Consider the following 21,270-nt stretch of genomic DNA (forward strand, 5'->3'; position numbering starts at 1 on the left):
GGCTCACAAGAAATCAATAAATGGAGTCCAACATTGTGATTCAAACCTTACGCGAAAGCATAAAATAAGCATTTTTTGGCAAAAAATGAACCTCATGGTGCCACCATTAGACTTTTGAATATGGTCAAAAAATTTTACAGGATGTCTTTATTGGTGAAAAGGAACACCCAAACAAAAATGCATCAGATTTTATGAAAGTGAGGGCAACTGATGCACCCTACTATGGGCGAGAGGCAGGGTACACCCTGGACAAGTCACCAGGTCATCACAGGGTTGACACATAGAGACAAACAACCATTCACACTTACATTCACACCTACGGTCAATTTAAAGCCACCAGTTAACCTAACCTGCATGTCTTTGGACTGTGGGGGAAACCGGAGCACCCAGAGGAGCCCGCACAGACACGGGGAGAACACAGAAAGGCCCCCGTCAGCCGCTGGGCTCGAACCCAGAACCTTCTTGCTGTGAGGCGACAGTGCTAACTACTACACCACTGTGCCCCCCTACTTTGATTACATAGATTTCTAATTCATTTGTAACAAATGGTAGCTTTTTGCATAGATTCTTATATAATTCTAATATTTGCATTACTTTAGATATCAATTAAGATTAAGACTTCAAGCTGTTCGGTTCAAGGCCAGTATTTGACACTGATCCCAACATTACATTTGTTTGATTTGGTATGGTGATGGACATCTAGTACCCTGGTAATGTCACTATTGTCTACTTTGTTTCTTGAAAGGACCAGGCAGCCAAAGACAAGGCCCTCCAGAGCATGGCCAACATGTCATCAGCACAGATCATCTCTCCTCCTGCCTTCCAGAACAAAATGGCCCTGCAGAGCCTCTCACGGCCTGCGTACCCAACTGCTGGTGGGGTGAGTTCAGGACTGAAATCAGCCTGACTTCTAATTAGAGCTTTAAACAATGTTTTTTTTTTGTCGTTTTGTATGAGATTGTTTTAATATGGTGGAGGAGTGTGAGAATCAGGCCAAGTAAATCAACTGACCATATGTCATACTGTGAATTGTGTAGTGGCATTCATGAATTGAATGTCCTATGAATGTATGATGACCACCTGACCTTCTTAGCAGGTATGAAATAAAGGCTTTCTTCTTCTTTGCAGTTTTGGCATGGAGCACTTCCAGGTCAACCAGTGCCTACAGAGGAGTAAGTAAGATTTTCCAAATTCAACATTAGAGCCAGCACATAGTGAAATCTGACATGCAGAAAAAAAAATACAGGCTGGTTTAAAACAACGTCTATGATCCATGTGTTCATACAGCATCAAACCATTTTCACAACAGAACTACGTAATGCAAGCCACAGGTCCTTCCATCACAGGTCTGTCTGCCATTAATAGTTAAACTTATAAGACACGAAATATTATCATAACTGGTCCTACAATGTTCCTTTTCCACTCTGTTCCAGGTTATGAGAGTGCATCAGGACTGTCTATGTCCCCTAGTTCCCCCCCTTGGCAGGGCAGAAGTATAGCTAGCTCTAAGCTGCGGATGTTGGAGTTCTCTGCCTTTCTGGAGCAGCCACAAGACCCAGAGAATGTAAGTCTATGAATTCAACTGTTCAGACTGTGTAATATGTTTTTTATTATTAAGTAGAGTTTTTAAAGCTATATGATAAGATTCTCTTTGCTGCATTAAACCTGATATTGCTCTCTGTTCTGATCTGAGCAGTTCAACAAGCACTTGTTTGTGCACATTGGTCAGTCAAACCCAACATACTCTGACCCTTATTTGGAGGCTGTGGACATCCGGCAGATCTATGACAAATTCCCTGAGAAGAAAGGAGGTCTGAAGGAGCTGTTTGAGAAAGGACCAGCAAACGCGTTCTTCCTTGTCAAGTTCTGGGTAAGACCTACAAAAAAAAAAAAGAAGTTAATGTGCAATGATTCACCCTTCAATCACTGATACTACTAAGTCTGATGATCAAGTTATCAGACTTACAGAATGTATGAAAGTTAAGATTGTGACATGAAAAAAGGTGAACTTTATGACTTTCTTGACCACCTGCAATGGTCATGCGTGACAACCTCTGAGGGACATGTAAGCATATATATTGGATGTTGAGCACATCTGAGCTCATATAGGAATGGTTTTGTATAAGTGATGAAGTGCTTTCTTTACATTGGCCAAACACACAGTTGTCCAGAGGGCACAAAGAGAGGGAGGGTGGGATGTTGTAGATCTCTAGGGCCTTAGCTTGGGGAGAGTGACAGGTTCTACTTTTTCAGCGGAGAAATCTGACCTCAGCCACCTGTCCCTCTCACTGTTACACCATCCCACAACACACGCACATGTCTATTTATAGAACCTTCAAGCCTAGATAGATAGATAGATAGATAGATAGATAGATAGATAGATAGATAGATAGATATTGTCAGAGTTTGACATAATGATGAGTTCATATAGTCAACCCCTGATGATACGTTTATATCTCCAGTAGTTTTACTGATTTTAATCTATCTGGAGTTAATTTTATGCTTGACAGACTCGTCTTACACTACCACTGGTAGCCAAATAGATATACAAAAGAGTTCACGAACTCATAAAGTCCTCTTTAGAAGGTCAGCACTGCTCAAAGTGTCTATTGTTGCTAAATCAGTATGAGGTCTGTTGAACAATGGGTGTGCAAAAAGACTACACGTGCACGACATACATGGGGACAAAATATGCAATATGTCTAGTCCTATACCAAAGATTAGATTGAAAAAGGACTTTCAATATCCAATAACCACTGAATTTTAAGTTTAGTTTACAAAATCATCACTAAGAAGTCTAAACCAATGAGCACTGTTCCATAAACTCATAAGTATAGGTCATGACTTGGGCGTCCATGTGCACAGGTCGCCATGACAACACTGACAGGCCTCCTGTGGTACTCCAAAGCTATGGCGTTCTAGATTAAATTTGCACACCGTCTATGGCCACTGTCTCGAACTGCGCCCCGCAGCCATGTCCTAACGGATCACCTCACGCTTTTGAAGTGCCGCCGCAATCGGATTTGAGTCGGCCGTGCTAAATTGTTACACAGGGAGCTGGGCAGCGTAACGCAATTTTGAACGTTGCGGGATGTTGATTGTAATTGGATGAATTCCCTCGCAGAAAGAGAGAGAGCATGGGTTCAGCTGAGAAATGAAGATAAATGAGGGAATAACCGTGCGCAAGGAATAGAGATGGAAGAGCAGTGCAGGCAGGAGAAAGGTGTCAAGGGGATTATAATGGGGCATTAAGAGGCAGGGAGCTAGAGGGGAAAAGGTGAACCTTCCTTGAACGTGTGCTTATTTAAGGGCTAATATGAGAACAGGGTTTGCTGCAGCGGAAACATCTGTGTAGGTCACCCTGTTGGTAAGATCTACATGGATCTGTGTCATTGTTGCACAAAAATGTGAAATTTCCTAATATACAGTTATTTTATATATATATAAGATATGAAGTTTATATTTGAGTGGTGAATGTATATATCATGAGTGGTGAGCGAAGCGAATGAGTGAAAATACTTTTCATCATGAGAAGATAAACTTCATATCTTCACACCACCATGTAATGTTCTTTGTTATATGGACACATCCACAAAAATATACGCAAGATAATCAAAAGAATTTTAATTTTGAACCGGTTCGCCATTTTAACAACACACATCTACTCAGCTGGAAAACACTGGAAGTGACATCATCAGAGTGAAATATCTGGAAATATGTCACTCAGATCTGCAATGTATTTTGTATGAAAAATGCGAGTTTTTCAACACGAGAAGACAAACTTCGTATCTTCAAGCCAACGAGTAATGTTCTTTTTATTATATAGACACATTCACAAACAAAAAGTACTCAAATTTATCAAAACCATTCATTAATTTTCTCATAATCATGCTATCAGCTGTCAGCTATCAGTGCAGATCCGACTCAGTTTCGTAGAATAACTGCTATATCTCATCATCTCTAGCCGCTTTATCCTGTTCTACAGGGTCGCAGGCAAGCTGGATCCTATCCCAGCTGACTATCGGTGAAAGGCGGGGTACACCCTGGACAACTCGCCAGGTCATCACAGGGCTGACACATAGACACAGACAACCATTCACACTCACATTCACACCTACGCTTAATTTAGAGTCACCAGTTAACCAGTATATATATATATATATATATATATATATATATATATATATATATATATATATATATACACAATGGTGCTTGAAAGTTTGTGAACCCTTCAGAATTTTCAATATTTCTGCATAAGTATGACCTAAAACATCATCAGTTTTTCACACAAGTCCTAAAAGTAGATAAAGAGAACCCAGTTAAACAAATGAGACAAAAATATTATACTCGGTCATTTATTTATTGAGGAAAATGATCCAATATTACATATCTGTGAGTGGCAAAAGTATGTGAACCTCTAGGATTAGCAGTTAATTTAAAGGTGAAATTCGAGTCAGGTGTTTTCAATCAATGGGATGACAATCAGGTGTGAGTGGGCACCCTGTTTTATTTAAAGAACAGGGATCTATCAAAGTCTGATCTTCACAACACATAGTTGTGGAAGTGTATCATGGCATAAACAAAGGAGATTTCCGAGGACCTCAGAAAAAGCGTTGTTGATGCTCATCAGGCTGGAAAAGTTTACAAAACCATCTTTAAAGAGTTTAGACTCCACCAATCCACAGTCAGACAGATTGTGTACAAATGGAGGAAATTCAAGACCATTGTTACCCACCCCAGGAGTGGTTGACCAACAAAGATCACTCCAAGAGCAAGGCACGTAATAGTCGGCGAGGTCACAAAGCACCCCAGGGTAACTTCTAAGCAACTGAAGGCCTCTCTCACATTGGCTAATGTTAATGTTCATGAGTCCACCATCAGGAGAACACTGAACAACAATGGTGTGCATGGCAGGGTTGCAAGGAGAAAGCCACTGCTCTCCAAAAAGAACATTGCTGCTCATCTGCAGTTTGCTAAAGATCACGTGGACAAGCCAGAAGGCTATTGGAAAAATGTTTTGTGGATGGATGAGACCAAAATAGAACTTTTTGGTTTAAATGAGAAGCATTATGTTTGGAGAAAGGAAAACATTGCATTCCAGCATAAGACCCTTATCTGTTCTGTGAAACATGGTGGTGGTAGTATCATGGTTTGGGCCTGTTTTGCTGCATCTGGGCCAAGACAGCTTGCCATCATTGATGGAACAATGAATTCTGAATTATACCAGTAAATTCTAAAGGAAAATGTCAGGACTGTCCATGAACTGAATCTCAAGAGAAGTTGGGTCATGCAGCAAGACAATGACCCTAAGCACACAAGTCGTTCTACCAAAGAATGATTAAAGAAGAATAAAGTTAATGTTTTGGAATGGCCAAGTCAAAGACCTGACCTTAATCCAATTGAAATGTTGTGGAAGGACCTGAAGTGAGCAGTTCATGTTAGGAAACCCACCAACATCCCAGAGTTGAAGCTGTTCTGTACGGAGGAATGGGCTAAAATTCCTCCAAGCCGGTGTGCAGGACTGATCAACAGTTACCGGAAACGTTTAGTTGCAGTTATTGCTGCACAAGGGGGTCACACCAGATACCGTAAGCAAAGGTTCATACTTTTGCCACTCACAGATATGTAATATTGGATCATTTTCCTCAATAAATAAATGGCCAAGTATAATATTTTTGTCTCATTTGTTTAACTGAGTTCTCTTTATCTAGTTTTAGGACTTGTGTGAAAATCTGATGATGTTTTAGGTCATATTTATGCAGAAATATAGAAAATTCTAAAGGGTTCACAAACTTTCAAGCACCACTGTATATATATATATATATATATATATATATACTGTGTGTCTATATATGTATATATGTATATATGTATGTCTGTATCCCTCATCAAAAAATTCCCCTGCAGGGATTGGCCAGTGATGGCTTATGTAACATAAAATAGTTTCACCATTGATTAAGCAATGTATCTCGTGACATCAAACATAAAAAAAATGGATATGGTGTGAGTCAGTCATGGTATATCCTTGATATATCATGAACTGACATCACAATTTCAAGCTATACAGCTGACTTGTGTCACAGCTGACATGAGCATTTCTGTGTGTATAGATATACATATCATGATCATGCCTAGCGAGGCCAGCAATAGCATGGTACATTGCACATGCACAGGTTGAAGTTCGCACTGACGTAAATAATAAACATGTCTCCCTCACATTTTTTTTTCCAGATTTATTTCCAATTCTTTGTAGTTCACACTTTTAGTTTGGAATTTTTTGAGGACACATATTAATCTAATATACCATGCACTGAGAGGCTCCGGTAATTATGGATTCTCTTCAGTGACTGGCATCGTGCTGCTGCGCCCCTCACAAAATAGTACTGTGCCAGTCACTGAAGAGAATCCATAATTTCAACCAGAGTCTCTCAGTGCATGGTATATTAGATTAATACACATCATCATCATCATCTGTCATTCGGCGGGCCGGTGACTTGGTAAGATATCCTATCCCAGCCCCGCCAGTCGAGCATAGCTGCTCTGAGTTGTTCTTCCTTCAATCCCGTCTCTCGCTCGAGGACTGTTTTCAGGGTGGTACGTGGTTGACCGACTTTGCGCTTCGCCTCAGGCTCCCACAAGAGAACTTGTGCGGCAGGTTGGTCGTGACGAAACACATGGCCGCACAATGCCAGATGGCGTTTAGTGATTATGGTTGAGAGGCGTGGTAGGGAACCATACAGGCGGTCGTTTGTCCAATGGTCCTGCCAGCTGACGTTGAACACTCTGCAGAGCATGCGGGTGTACGTGCCATCCATGGATTACTCTTGTGCTCTCGTTAGAGACCAAGACTCGGATCCGTAGAGAAGAATGGATTCGACTGAGGACTTGAACACTCTGACCTTTGTGTCTCTAGACAGCGGGGCAGCCCACACCTTGATTAGAAAATTTAGGCCGTCCCAGGCTTTGGCCTTTCTGGAGTCGATGTTGTGAGCAGTGTTCATCCAACTGCCAAGGTATTTGAAGTCATCCACCTTCTCGATAGCAGAGTTGTCAAACGTGCAGAGAGATTGGTCCGTAGAGGAATTTATATGCATCCATTTGGTTTTACATGCGTTCAACTGAAGGCCAACTGATTTAGCAGCCAGTTCTACTCGGTGAAGAAGATCCTCACCCGAATTCACCGAGTCCTCGAGAAGATCAATGTCATCAGCAAAGTCGAGATCGGATAGATGGACAGCAGGGTGGTGAGAACTTCTACGACATTTAAGAGTGAGCCCATCATCCATGCGAAGGGCTAAACACAAGGCATAATCAAGAACAATGATGAAGAGCAGAGGAGCTAGGGGGTCTCCCTGAAGGACACCCGAGTTGATAGAAAACTCCTCAGTTACACCGTCAGGAGTTATAACCACGGCAGTGTTATCAATATACATTGTCCTGATTGCCTCGACCATGCTAGGGGGGACGCCATATGCTTGTAGAATGGAAAACATTGTGTCGCGTCTGATGGAATCAAAAGCCTTCTTAAAGTCCAAAAAGGCTATCACACCTTCTTTATGGTGGTTCATGAGCTCTTCGATAATGTGCTGGAGGGCTAAGATGTGAGCGCTAGTAGAACGCAGTTGACGGAAGCCATTTTGGTTTGGGCGCAAGAAGTTACGGTATCCATTACTGACCTCAACCTATTGAGTAACAGTCGGTTATACACTTTAGAGGCAATCTGAGCTAGACTAATTCCCTGTAGTTGTCAGGCAACATCAGGTTGCCTTTCTTAGGGACAAGGACAATGCCTGCTAGACCCCATTCCTTGGGCCTGTTGCCTGCAAGGGTTTCATTGCAGAACATGAAGAGGAAGTCGCGGATGTTTGGGAGCTTCCATAGCTCAATAGGGAGACCATCCATCCCAGGAGCACGACCAGATTTCATCTCGTCAACAGCAGAGTTAACTTCATTACGGCCGAACAGCCCAATGAAGATTTGCTCATTGAGTTCAAAAATTTGGATGATCTCAGTTGGCCTTTCTGGCATAGGGCTATCAGGTGATAACACACGTTGAAAATGGTCCTTCCAGAGCTTCAAACAATCTTTGCCTTGGATGAATACTGGGTTTGGAGATTTGTTGGATAACTTCTTCACTAGGTTCCATGCACGTTTTGTGTCCGTCAAGGTGTTACTGGAGTCGAACCGGTTGAGGATGGCTCGGATTCTTAATTCTTCCTGCATAACGTACGTAGAACAGAGGGAAGCCTGGGCAGCTTGAGTAAGCTGAACGCTGGGGTTAATAGCGACATGGCGTGCCTCCGCCACCGCAGGGCAATTGGAAAGTGGTGACTTTTTGGGATGTTCTTTGGGTAGAAGGGATGACCCCACTTTATTACAGACTCCCACGAAGGATGAATAAGATTGGTCTTCTTCAGGAAGGCTTCAGAATTCTTCGGATATTAAAGCATCGACGGAGGAGGCGAGATTTGGGTCGGAAGTCAAGGAAGACCAGTTGAGCCGTTTCATTCGCGGGCACCTGGTCGAACGGACACTCAATTTGGTAGACACAGTAACAATTCTGTGATCGCTGCCAACAGGATTGGACGATGAGTGTGCTTGAGAGTCTCTAAGGCTGTTTCGCCAGCGCTTATGACATAGAATGAAGTTGATTTGAGAGAGTTCACCTCTCGGGGACCTATGAGTCCAGAGTTTATGCCTGGGCTTTTGGAAACAAGTGTTAGTAATGATAAGACTGTGCTCACGAGCAAATTCGGTCAATAGCTCCCCGTTCCGATTTTCACTCATGTGATATGAATGTCGTGCCGCGACATGGGCATTGAAGTCGCCCCCAATTGCAAGGAAAGCATGCGCCGGTATAGAGGCAACTGCCTCACGCAAAGAGCGGTAGAACTGCGTGACTTCCTCCTCGGGGGAAACGTTATGAGGCGAGTAGCACGACACAACATTAAGCCTTGGATTGCCTTTGAAAACAGTGATAATAATTTGTTCCGAGACCTTCCTGATAGTAGAAAGTAGTGGTAAGAAAGACGAAAGTATAGCTATCCCTACTCCATGAATGGCCACGCCTTGGGCGTTACGGGAAGCCGAGATGGTAAACAGCGTCACTGCACCTAGATTATGGGTTACGATGTCTGAGGACTCATCGTTATGGACAAAACGATGTTCTTGGATGCACACTATGGGTGTGTTATAGTGGCACATAAGGAAATTCAGTTCCTCCTTGGATGACGTAGTCGAGAGAGTTCGACAATTGAGCTGCCCTATGGTGAGTGTTTTACCAGGGTGCATAAGACCTTTCCCGGGCTGACGATCAGACAGTGACCTCCCCTGGGGGTTTGGGGCACTGTCATCATGAGATGTCTGACAGGCATCGACAGGCACGGTACCGGGTGAAGTTAGAGCACGGGCTTGAACCGTGGTGCAAGTATTGGATATCGTCATCAAGTTTTCAAATTGCTGTGAAAAGCCGAGGTGACGCAAATATTCCCAGGATTTTCTGTCTGGGTTTACTCCCATAGATCTGCCGCGTTCTGCAACACTAGGGGCGGCGCTGAGAGCCACGTGGACGGTCTTCGGCATGTGAGAGGCTAGATAGAGGGACTGCTTGCTGATGACGAGTTGGTCCTATATTCTGCATCACATGCCGCTGGTATGGGGAGACCAGTCTGGGATGCCAGGATGACGATCGGCAACCAGAAAGGTACTACTCCTCCAGGGACCTTGCCCCTAGATTAATATACACACGTCTCTAATGTTGCTGAAAATCTATTTCTGGTCTGGATATGTGTCCAGATGATATGTCATATTTTAAACGCATCCCTGAGCCATATAAGGTTTTTCAGACAGGTGGTATGTGATGAAGGGCAGGCCAGATCAGTGCTCTAAGTCAACATCAACTAGGTTGGAGCGGGTAGTTGGCCTTTGCAATTACATTGTTTGGCTTGACCATCTAATGTGATGGTACATAGTACAACTATACTGAAGAAAAAGGTTTCGGGATGCAGTATTTAATAGTTTTAAAATATGGAGTCTGGCTAGAAGTAAGCATGACTGATATAACGGTGCTAGCAGGGTTCAACACCCCCTGCCTCATCAGATTATTTGTGTTATCAAATGTCTTGAAATGGGTTATTGTGGACTTTTGTGGATTCAAGCACAACAGCACCACCAGCAGTCATAATAAAAATGAAGAAGTGAGTCTGGGGCTGACTTCTTTCAAGCCCAGACTGTGGATTCATGCAGCTACAGTTGCATCAGGTGATTATACAGAGTGAAACACCTCTTAGAGTTGTCTTCGATCAGTTCGCTTCACTGGCACATCTTTAACGTGGTGCATATTAAAATTTAGTTATTGTTGTAATGCATTTCAATGAGGTGAATTATTTACTCTATCATTCTTTTTGCCTTAAAATGTCTGAGTTAGAAACTAAAAGAAGACACAGTGCAACTGTAAATTTAGTGTGTGGTTTTAGCATTTTTTGTATTTGGAAGAAATACTGCATGAACCTAGTCATGCATTACAGACTTAAAACAGTTCATAAAATAGAAATTACGAATCTGTCTTTGTGTGTGTGTGTGTGTGTGTAATCATTTGCACATGATTATTTTTATTACATTGAATACAGCTTGGGCGGCACGGTGGTGTAGTGGTTAGCGCTGTCGCCTCACAGCAAGAAGGTCCTGGGTTCGAGCCCCGGGGCCGGCGAGGGCCTTTCTGTGTGGAGTTTGCATGTTCTCCCCGTGTCCGCGTGGGTTTCCTCCGGGTGCTCCGGTTTCCCCCACAGTCCAAAGACATGCAGGTTAGGTTAACTGGTGACTCTAAATTGACCGTAGGTGTGAATGGTTGTCTGTGTCTATGTGTCAGCCCTGTGATGACCTGGCGACTTGTCCAGGGTGTACCCCGCCTTTCGCCCGTAGTCAGCTGGGATAGGCTCCAGCTTGCCTGCGACCCTGTAAAAGGATAAAGCGGCTAGAGATAATGAGATGAGATGAATACAGCTTGTGATATAAATATATCACTCAAACACTAATAGTTTATAGGTAGAAGACTACAGTCAGTACTCTTATGCTCTTGAATTATATGCACAATAAGGTCCGTGATATCCAGAATACAGTAAGCAACTGTGAAGTAATTATCTTTGAATAATTACAGTAGCGTGTTAAAACTAGAAGAGTCTGGTGGCTGATTTGACTCTGCACTCCTTGCAAAGACAGCGCTCTTGTTCTCTGTACAGCTCTGGGTAGTGCTGTAATTCATGTTCCAAAAAGCATTACAGCACAAACCTGAAGACAGATGTGTTTGCTTGATACCATTTAGGTCACCTTTAGCTGAATTATGCCTGACTCAATGCACACTGTGCACCTGTTGCACTGAAAAGCAGACATTGTATATGGAATTGCTGAAATGATTAAAGCCTTTTTGTGTCGGCGCAGGCGGACCTCAGCTTGAACCTCCAGGACGACAGTAGTTTTTTCTATGGTGTCTCGAGCCAGTACGAGAGCTCAGAAAACATGATCATCACTTCCTCTACTAAAGTCTGCTCCTTCGGCAAGCAGGTTGTGGAAAAAGTGGAGGTAAGAAAAGACAGGAAGGCGAGAATGAAGCATGTAGTGCAATATTGCCAGTGGCTTCAGTACACTTAGATTAGCAAAGATATTCTAGTAATGAAATCACACGTCATGCCACATAAGCAATTGCACTCTTGTGAATCACAGAACAATTACGTTGCCTCAAATTGGCTCATATATTTGAAATTAAACACAATGTGATGTGATTTCTGATTATGTTTACCAAGATGAGGAATCTCTTTCCCTCTTTCTCTTTTCTCAGACGGAGTACGCACGGTTTGAAAATGGGCGATACGTATTTAGAATCCACAGATCACCTCTATGTGAATATATGATCAACTTCATCCACAAACTCAAACATCTACCAGAGAAATATATGATGAACAGCGTACTGGAGAACTTCACCATACTACAGGTAAACGGTCACAGAAAGACAAAGCCAGTGGTGCGTGTATCTTTAAAGAACCAGTTGGTTGAAGCAAAGGCAAATACAGCGCCAAAGGCAAATATCATAGTGCCTTGAAAAATTCCTCTAGCTCATCAATAACTAACCCTGTACGGGTGGCAGTTAACTTTGCCAGGCAGAGAAAAGTGCATTGAGTCAGATGGAAATGAGGCTATTACCCCAGCAACAGTGTGTTCCTAACAACAGTTCTCAAACACTGGTGTCGACTGTGTTAGCCTCTGCCCACACACTGTGACTCTGAGACAATGATCTACTGAGCATGCATTGAACAGCATAGGAGACTCACTCATGGGCTCCAGTGCCCTCTCAATAGTCTGATTTAGCCCAGATTGACTGTTTGAGGCATAAACAGATAGACAAGGACACATACAGTGGCTGGGATAAATATCCCTCCTTTAAACTTTTACACATTTTGTAGTGTTACATACTGGAACTGAAATGGATTTAATTGGGATTATGTTGTGAATCTACACAAAGCAACTCATAATACTGAAGCAGGAGCAAAAAGCTATATAGTTTGCACAAAAGGTGTTATGTGAAACCTTGATATAAATATACCTGTTCCTGGAAAACGCCAGAGTTTGTTAGAGGATGCACTTAAACATCATGAAAAATAAGGAGCTATCAAAACTGAAATAAAGTTCTGGAAAAGTATTGATCAAGGTTTGATTATTGAAAAAATCCAATCTCTGAACATCCTGCGGTGCGTTCATTATTAAAAAATGCAAAGATTATGGAACAATAGCTTCTCTGTCTGGAGGAAGCTGTCCACCAAAAGTCACTGATCAAGTAAAGAGGGCATTAATCAGAGACGCAACCAAGAGGAACAGGTGAATTTATAGTGAGATCATGTGACGCTCATTGCACACAGGTGGACTCGGCAGTTTCAACTGGTTGCACCAGAACTCATTTTTTTAATCGTAAACAATTTCACAAATATTATCAGATTTTTACTGTAGATTCATGACATTCCAGGCATTTAACAGACACCTTTATCCAGAGCAACATACAACAAGCACACACACATACCCAGCGACTGGGGAGCAGTTGGTGGTTAGGTGCCTTGCTCAAGGGCACTTCAGCCATGGATTTTTCCTGCTTGTATAGGGAATTGAACCAGCGACCCTTTGGGCCCAAGGTTGTTTCTGTAACCTTTAGGACATTGCTGCATAACATATAACTCCAAGTCAGGTCCAGGTTGTTACTCTAGAAAATATGGAAAAGCATAAATGGATTGAATACTTATGAAAGGTACTATTTGTGCACAAAGGACATTGATTTTTTTTTGCACTGCAGCTTGAAAACTTATGTCATTTTCCTACCAAATGTAAAGAGTCTATAGATTGTGACGAAAAGACATCAGCTGCCTGCATTTCTCTGATACTTTCTGCACCCATGTCTACTCTGTCTCAGGTTGTTACGAACAGGGACACTCTGGAAACTTTGCTGTGTGTGGCTTACGTATTTGAAGTGTCAACCAGTGAGCACGGTGCCCAGCATCACATTTACAGACTGGTCAAAGACTGATACACAGAGGCTCAGGCCATTAGACCCCTTTTTACCACTACAACTACTACTGCTACTACTACTACAGTTAAAAGCACCACAGCGCCCCCTACTGACTGCAGCCATAGCCTTCTATGCTTTAGGCAGGGATGACAAGCGCATCGGGGCATACGACTCCACAGCATTGCTGTCCAACGGCCTGAGCAGATAAGGCTTCACTACAGGAACCGTATCGAATGGGAACCATTGGAACGCTTGAGAATGTCAGGAGGTCACTGTGCATGTTGTAACAGGCATTTTGTGTTCTCTTGTGTTTTTGTTTTTGTATACTGGAACCTCTGATTAGAAAGAAAATGCATGAAGATGTTTTTTTTCCCTATTTCCTCTTCTTTAATCCAGTTTTACTCAAGAGTGTTTGTTCTATAACTGTCTGTTCACACAGTTGCATGTGTGACGTCCTGTCTGGTGCTCACCTAGTGACCACAGATATATATCAAATCTTGTATAGACTCCAAAGTGGAGGGGAAAAAGGGTACACCAAAATGTGACTTTATTTGGCTCAATTCTGTGTGGTCATTTCACAAGATTTCATGCAATTCTGCGAGACAAATTTGGTTTTTAGAAACAATCCTGGGAGAGTAGTTTTTCATAGCTTCAGTTTAGGAAGCTTGGTGTCATGAGCTGAATTATTTGGTGTATTAAAAGATGGGGAAAATCCATCTTAGCAGTCCAAGGGGTCTTTCAGGACTGGAGCTGAAAACTACTGACATATACTGTTTGGCTTAAATTCATTATGTACTATTTATCATTTATAAAAAGAAATCATGATGTATTCTTTTCTAACTTGAAGCAAAATTCTGTCGCATGTGCAGAAAAAGACAGAAAGAAAGCCACAAGTGGGCCAGTATGAGCCTGCACAAAGAAAACTGGGAAGAGAAACATGGAACTTTGCATATCAGGACTTGACTACAGAGTCATGTGTTTGATTATAATTTGTCTATATCAGTGAGGAAGCTAAATCTACCAAATAACATTTTGACAAATGAGATTAAATGAAGAAAATGTCACAGTCTCTGATTTGATTACATGTTTTTAAGTATGTTCAACAATTTAACCATAAGCCTGAGATTGGGATTGTACTTTTTTAAACATGTACATACAACATGGCTGCCACTCTAATCGGCACACCAATTGTGCATGTCTGAAATAATTAATGAGTTGTGTGCTCATGGTGCTGCACCAACATAAATCATGGGGGCAACATAGCTAGTACCACATGACAGTGTCTGCAAATGACTAAAAAAACCTAGCACTGTATCTAGTGTAATTCACATACGTCTCAATATCATGAGCTGGCATGAAATCAGTAAAACATTTTACAGAAACGTGATGGTCACGAATGTTTTGACTCCAACGTGCCATCCAGCGGATGTTGCTTTAATCCTGCACAGGTATATAAGGTACGCAGTTGAGTATGTGAACAATTCAGGTAATGTTGCCACTGCATCTACACACACACACACAGTCATGTGTTAAGTATAAACCAGGTCTTATTCTGGTAATCTGATAATCTTTTATGAACATGGACAATTATTTGATGGTTATACATATTTAGACACTAATGGTGTCATCAGCAGTCACCTTCTGAAAGATATGTGGTATGACTGCTGATCTTTTACAGTGCTCAGCGTAAATGAGTACACCCCCTTTGAAAAGTAACATTTTAAACAATATCTCAATGAACACAAACAATTTCCAAAATGTTGACAAGGCGAAGTTTAATATAACATCTGTTTAACTTATAACGGGAAAGTAAGGTTAATAATATAACTTAGATTACACATTTTTTCAGTTTTACTCAAATTAGGGTGGTGCAAAAATGAGTACACCCCACAACAAAAACTATTACATCTAGTACTTTGTATGGCCTCCATGATTTTTAATGACAGCACCAAGTCTTCTAGGCATGGAATGAATAAGTTGGCGACATTTTGCAACATCAATCTTTTTCCATTCTTCAACAATGACCTCTTTTAGTGACTGGATGCTGGATGGAGAGTGATGCTCAACTTGTCTCTTCAGAATTCCCCATAGGTGTTCGACTGGGTTCAGATCAGGAGACATACTTGGCCACTGAATCACTTTCACCCTGTTCTTCTTCAGAAATGCAACAGTGGCCTTAGATGTGTGTTTAGTCATGTTGGAAAAGTGCACAACGACCAAGGGCACGGAGTGATGGTAGCATCTTCTCTTTCAGTATAGAGCAATACATCTGTGAATTCATGATGCCATCAATGAAATGCAGCTCCCCGACACCAGCAGCACTCATGCAGCCCCACATAAGGACACTGCCACCACCATGTTTCACTGTAGGCACCATGCATTTTTCTTTGTATTCCTCACCTTTGTGACGCCATACAGTTTTGAAGCCATCAGTTCCAAAAACATTTATCTTGGTCTCATCACTCCAGAGTATAGAGTCCCAGTAGTCTTCATCTTTGTCAGCATGGGCCCTGGCAAACTCGAGGCGGGCTTTTTTGTGCCTGGGCTTTAGGAGAGGCTTCTTTCATGGACGGCATCCATGCATGCCATTCCTCTGCAGTGTACGCTGTATTGTGTCACGGGAAATAGTCACCCCAGTTTGGCTTTCTACTTCTTTAGATAACTGCAGTGACCTTGTATGCCAATTTTCTTCAACCCTTCTCATCAGAAGACGCTCCTGTCGAGGTGTTAACTTCCATGGACGATCTGGACGTCTCTGTGAGATGGTTGCAGTTCCATCTTTCTTAAATTTTTTGTACCACTTTTGCTACAGTATTCTGACTGATAAGTAAAGCTTTGCTGATCTTCTTGTAGCCTTCACCTTTGTGGTGTAAATAAATTATTTTCTTTGGGGAATTCTGAAGAGACAAGTTGAGCATCACTCTCCATCCAGCATACAGTCACTAAAAAACGTCATTGTTGAAGAATGGAAAAAGATTGATATTGCAAAATGTCGCCAACTTGTTCATTCCATGCCTAGAAGACTTGGTGCTGTCATTAAAAATCATGGAGGCCATACAAAGTACTAGATGGAGTAGTTTTTGTTGTGGGGTGTACTCATTTTTGCACCACCCTAATTTGAGTAAAACTGAAAAAAATGTGTAATCTAAGTTATATTATTAACCTTACTTTCATGTTATAAGTTAAACAGATGTTATATTAAACTTTGTCTTGTCAACATTTTGGAAATTGTTTGTGTTTATTGAGATATTATTTAAAATGTTACTTTTCAAAGGGGGTGTACTCATTTATGCTCAGCACTGTAATTGAACATTAAAAAATACTTAAATGAATGTGTTTAAAGCAGCAGTATGTACAGTGTATTACAAAAGTATTCATCCCCCTTGGGATTTGTCCTGTTTTGTCGCACTATTTGATATACACAACATGCCTACCACTTTAAAGGTGAAAATTGTTGTTTTATTGTGACACAAACAATAATTAAGATGAAAAAACAGAAATCTAGAGTGTGCATAGGTATTCACACCCTCAAGTCAATACTTTGTCAAGCCACCTTTTGCTGCAATTGCAGCTGCAAGTTTCTTGGAGTATGTCTCTATTAGCTTAGCACATCTAGCCACTGGGATTTTTGCCCATTCCTCAAGGCAAAACTGCTCCAACTCCTTCAAGTTAGATGGGTTGCGTTGGTGTTCAGCAATCTTCAAGTTATGTCACAGATTCTCAATCGGATTGAGGTCTCGGCTTTGATTAGGCCATTCCAAGACATTTAAATGTTTCCCTTTAAACCACTCCAGTGTAGCTTTAGCACTATGTTTAGAGTCATTGTCCTGTTGGAAGGTGAACCTTCATCCCAGTCTCAAACCTCTGGCCGACTCAAACAGGTTTTCCTCCAGAATTGCCCTGTATTTAGTGCCATCCATCTTTCCTTCAGTCCTGACCAGCTTTCCTGTCCCTGCAGATGAAAAATATCCCCACAGCATGATGCTGCCAACTTCATGCTTCACTGTAGGAATGGTGTTCTCAGGGTGTTGGGTTTACACCACACATGGCGTTTCCCAGGATGGCCAAAAAGATCAATTTAGGGTCTCATTTGACCAAAGAATCTTCTTCCATATGTTTGGGGAGTCTGCCACATGCTGTTGGGCAAACTCCAAACGTGTTTTCTTAAGCAATGACTTTTTTTCTGGCCACTCTTCCATAAAGCCCCACTCTGTGGAGTGTATGGCTTAAAGTGGCCCTATGGACAGATACTCCCATCGCCGCTGTGGATCTTTGCAGCTCCTTCAGTGTTATCTTTGGTGTCTTTGTTGCCTCTCTGATTAATGCCCTCCTTGCCTGGTCTGTGAGTTTTTGTGGGCGGCCTTCTCTTGTGAGGTTTGTAGTGGTGCCATATTCTTTCCATTTTGCTATAATGGATTTAATGATGCTCCCTGGGATATTCAAAGTTTGGGATATTTTTTATAACCCAACCCTGAGCTATACTTCTCCACAACTTTGTCTCTGACCTGTTTGGAGGCTCCTTGGTTTTCATGTTGCTTGCTTAGTAGTGTTGCAGAGTCAGGGTCCTTCCAGAACAGGTTGATTTATACAGACATCATGTGACAGATCATGTGACACTTTGATTGCACACAGGTGGATCTTAATCAACTAATTATGTGACTTATGAAGTGAATTGGTTGGACCAGCTCTTATTTAGGGGTTTCATATGAGAGGGAGTGAATACCTATGCACACTCCAGATTTCTGTTTTTTATTTTTTCATTTTCACAATAAAACAACAATTTGCACCTTTTAAAGTGGTAGGCAGGTTGTGTAAATCAAATGGTGCTAACCCTCCAAAAATCCATTTTAATTCCACATTGTAGTGCGACAAAATAGGACACACCAAGGGGGATGAATACTTTTGCAAGACATTGTATCTAAGGGATTTGTAGACCTTTAATTAAACTACTGCAAGCAATTCAGAAGAACCCATTTCTAATGTCAATTGTGCTGCTTTCCTACCTTGGATGGATTCACCCTTGTGTGGTGTTCATATTTTTGTTACTCAGCCAGTGTTCGTGGGTCTGGTGGACCCGCTGCATTTTGGTGCTTTAAATTCAACACAATCAAACAATTTTACATTAAATACTTAACAGGTGTTTACTTCACCCCAATTACAAGCAACATAAACAGCATATATGGTTAATATTTGCCCTTTACCTTTGTTAGATTAAATTTTTTTTTTTTTAAAAAGTGCTACTCGTGGGCGGCACGGTGGTGTAGTGGTTAGCGCTGTCGCCTCACAGCAAGAAGGTCCTGGGTTTGAGCCCCATGGCCGGCGAGGGCCTTTCTGTGCGGAGTTTGCATGTTCTCCCCGTGTCCACGTGGGTTTCCTCCGGGTGCTCCGGTTTCCCCCACAGTCCAAAGACATGCAGGTTAGGTTAACTGGTGACTCTAAATTGAGCGTAGGTGTGAATGTGAGTGTGAATGGTTGTCTGTGTCTATGTGTCAGCCCTGTGATGACCTGGTGACTTGTCCAGGGTGTACCCCGCCTTTCGCCCGTAGTCAGCTGGGATAGGCTCCACCTTGCCTGCGACCCTGTAGAAGGATAAAGCGGCTAGAGATAATGAGATGAATGAGTGCTACTCGTTTTTTGTTTGTTTTTTAATAAAATGTAATTTTACAAAAAGAAAACCAATTACAGTCAAGATATGAGTGGAAAAAAAGAAGTTTATCTTCAAATTTACAAATGAAGCAAGGTTTTTCATAACAACTGATTTTTATTTCTTTGAATTTCATTAGAAATTTAACCCATTCAGTTCAGTTTACACAACACAAGCTGAACACATATCGTAACCATGTCAGTCTATACAACACATCATCCCCATGCTCGTCTTCGTTTTGGGACTGGCTGATGCTCCATCTCATCCTCTTCTTCAAAGTCACTGTCAGACTCTGAATTTTCAGAAATGTGATCCTCACGTTCTGAAACGTCTTCCTGTACATCATCATCAAAAGCTTCTCTCTCTTCCAAAATCATTTGCAAGTCCATCTGAGCAGAGAATCTTTTGGCCATCTTGATCAGTTGTGATAAGGAGCCACATTGGAAAAGCTATATTTATTGTGTCCCGCCCCCAATTTATGGGAACTTCTGTCTTGGTTCCTGTAAGACAGAGGGTAAAATGTATAGGAATGTGAGAGCAGACAGGTGTCGGTGCTTGAACGGCAGGGGCAGAAACACAAAACTCACTCATACACACACACACACACACACACACACATACACACACACACTAACAGCAGGCCCAGACAAGAGGAGGACAGAGTGAAGGTACACACTTTTATTAGCCCCGGTTCCAGTGGACCCGAACATCCTGTATGTGATATAAATGTGTAGAGAGGGTGTACAGTGTGTGGTCATTGAAAATGTGTTCTGATATATGTTCTTCACAGAAAATGAGCCAAGGCCAATGAGTCTGAGTTTGAAAAAATAATTAATCGTATCATTGTTCCTTTGATAAAAAATGAAAACGGGTCCCACAGACCCGAACACCATACAAGGGTTAATCTGATGTCTGTGGGTGTCAGCTAAATAGACATTTAAGTAGTATTCAAGTAGTGCCAACGTCAAGCCAAGTTAGTTTTTATTGTCATTCATCTATATAGCTGGTATACACTGGAACGAAATGTTGTTTCTCCAGGACCATGGTGCAACACATAACAGTATGATAGTACAGTACACACCCATGTGTATACACACACACACACACACAAATAAAGTGCAAATACACAACACAGTACAATACCGGTATTTGATTTGATTTGATTTGATTTGATTCAATCATAATGTAAAATGAAGTACAAAATACATTAAAATCAGGATTACACAAGAAAGCACAAGCACTTATTTCCATTGTGGTCCCATTAAAACACGTAAAAAAGCAATGGCAACGTTATGATTTGACTTAATATTGACTCACTGTACTATGTAAATGGTGAAAATAATAATAATAATAATAACAACCACAATAATAAAATAATAATGATAAAATAATAATAATAATAATAATAATAAATTGACTTAAATTGACTAGACTAATAGACAATGAAAATGCATTGTATAGACTAGACTGAAATTTGATTATAAAATTTGATTTCAAAAAATATGACTAGTACCTATGGATAACAATTATAAAGTAAAATGTTGTATATATTAATAGTAAATATTAAATGATGATTAAATGATGATAAAGATAATATAATAACTAATAATAATAACATTAAGGAAAAAACAGCAAAAACATAATGAAAATAAAAATAATCTGACTGACAGCAAACAATAAACAAAAAATAAAGTAATATAAATGATAATAAAAAAGTATAAAGTAATATGAATAATAATATTAATAACAAACGTTTTTATAGATAGAAATATGATAATAAAATCAACTAAACAACAGTGAAAAAAGGGGAAAAGCTATACAGACAACAGAACAGTAATAAGAATTTTAACTAGAAAAAAAATAAATTAGTAAAATAAAAAAGTGTTATTTTCTTGATAGATAGATACACAGTACAGTGACAACAGTGTTGCTTGGGAAAGCCATTGCAATGATGGGCTGTAAACTACTGAGTAGTGTAATAGCAATAATATAGCAGCAATATAAGCAATCAAAAAGGAGTTTAGTTTCATAATTAGAATATGTCTAATGCAGCATTGTAAAGTGCAGTGTGCAGTGG

The 21,270-nt window shown here is 41.0% G+C and overlaps 1 protein-coding gene across 1 annotated transcript in view; it reads left to right on the plus strand.

Annotated features, from left to right (window-relative positions):
- The window catches only part of LOC132881737 (transcriptional enhancer factor TEF-3-like), a 71,236-nt gene extending 56,623 nt beyond the window's left edge, over nt 1-14,613 (plus strand). Inside the window, exons 4-11 of the mRNA XM_060914557.1 lie at nt 746-880; nt 1,129-1,172; nt 1,288-1,346; nt 1,434-1,564; nt 1,697-1,870; nt 11,440-11,580; nt 11,837-11,989; nt 13,454-14,613. Coding sequence (XP_060770540.1) covers nt 746-880; nt 1,129-1,172; nt 1,288-1,346; nt 1,434-1,564; nt 1,697-1,870; nt 11,440-11,580; nt 11,837-11,989; nt 13,454-13,567 — 951 coding nt within the window. The 3' untranslated portion in view covers nt 13,568-14,613. The remainder of the gene's footprint in view (nt 1-745; nt 881-1,128; nt 1,173-1,287; nt 1,347-1,433; nt 1,565-1,696; nt 1,871-11,439; nt 11,581-11,836; nt 11,990-13,453) is intronic.
- Nucleotides 14,614-21,270: the final 6,657 nt, after the last annotated feature.

Source organism: Neoarius graeffei, chromosome 2 (assembly GCF_027579695.1).
Source record: "Neoarius graeffei isolate fNeoGra1 chromosome 2, fNeoGra1.pri, whole genome shotgun sequence".
Taxonomy (NCBI): Eukaryota; Metazoa; Chordata; class Actinopteri; order Siluriformes; family Ariidae; genus Neoarius; species Neoarius graeffei.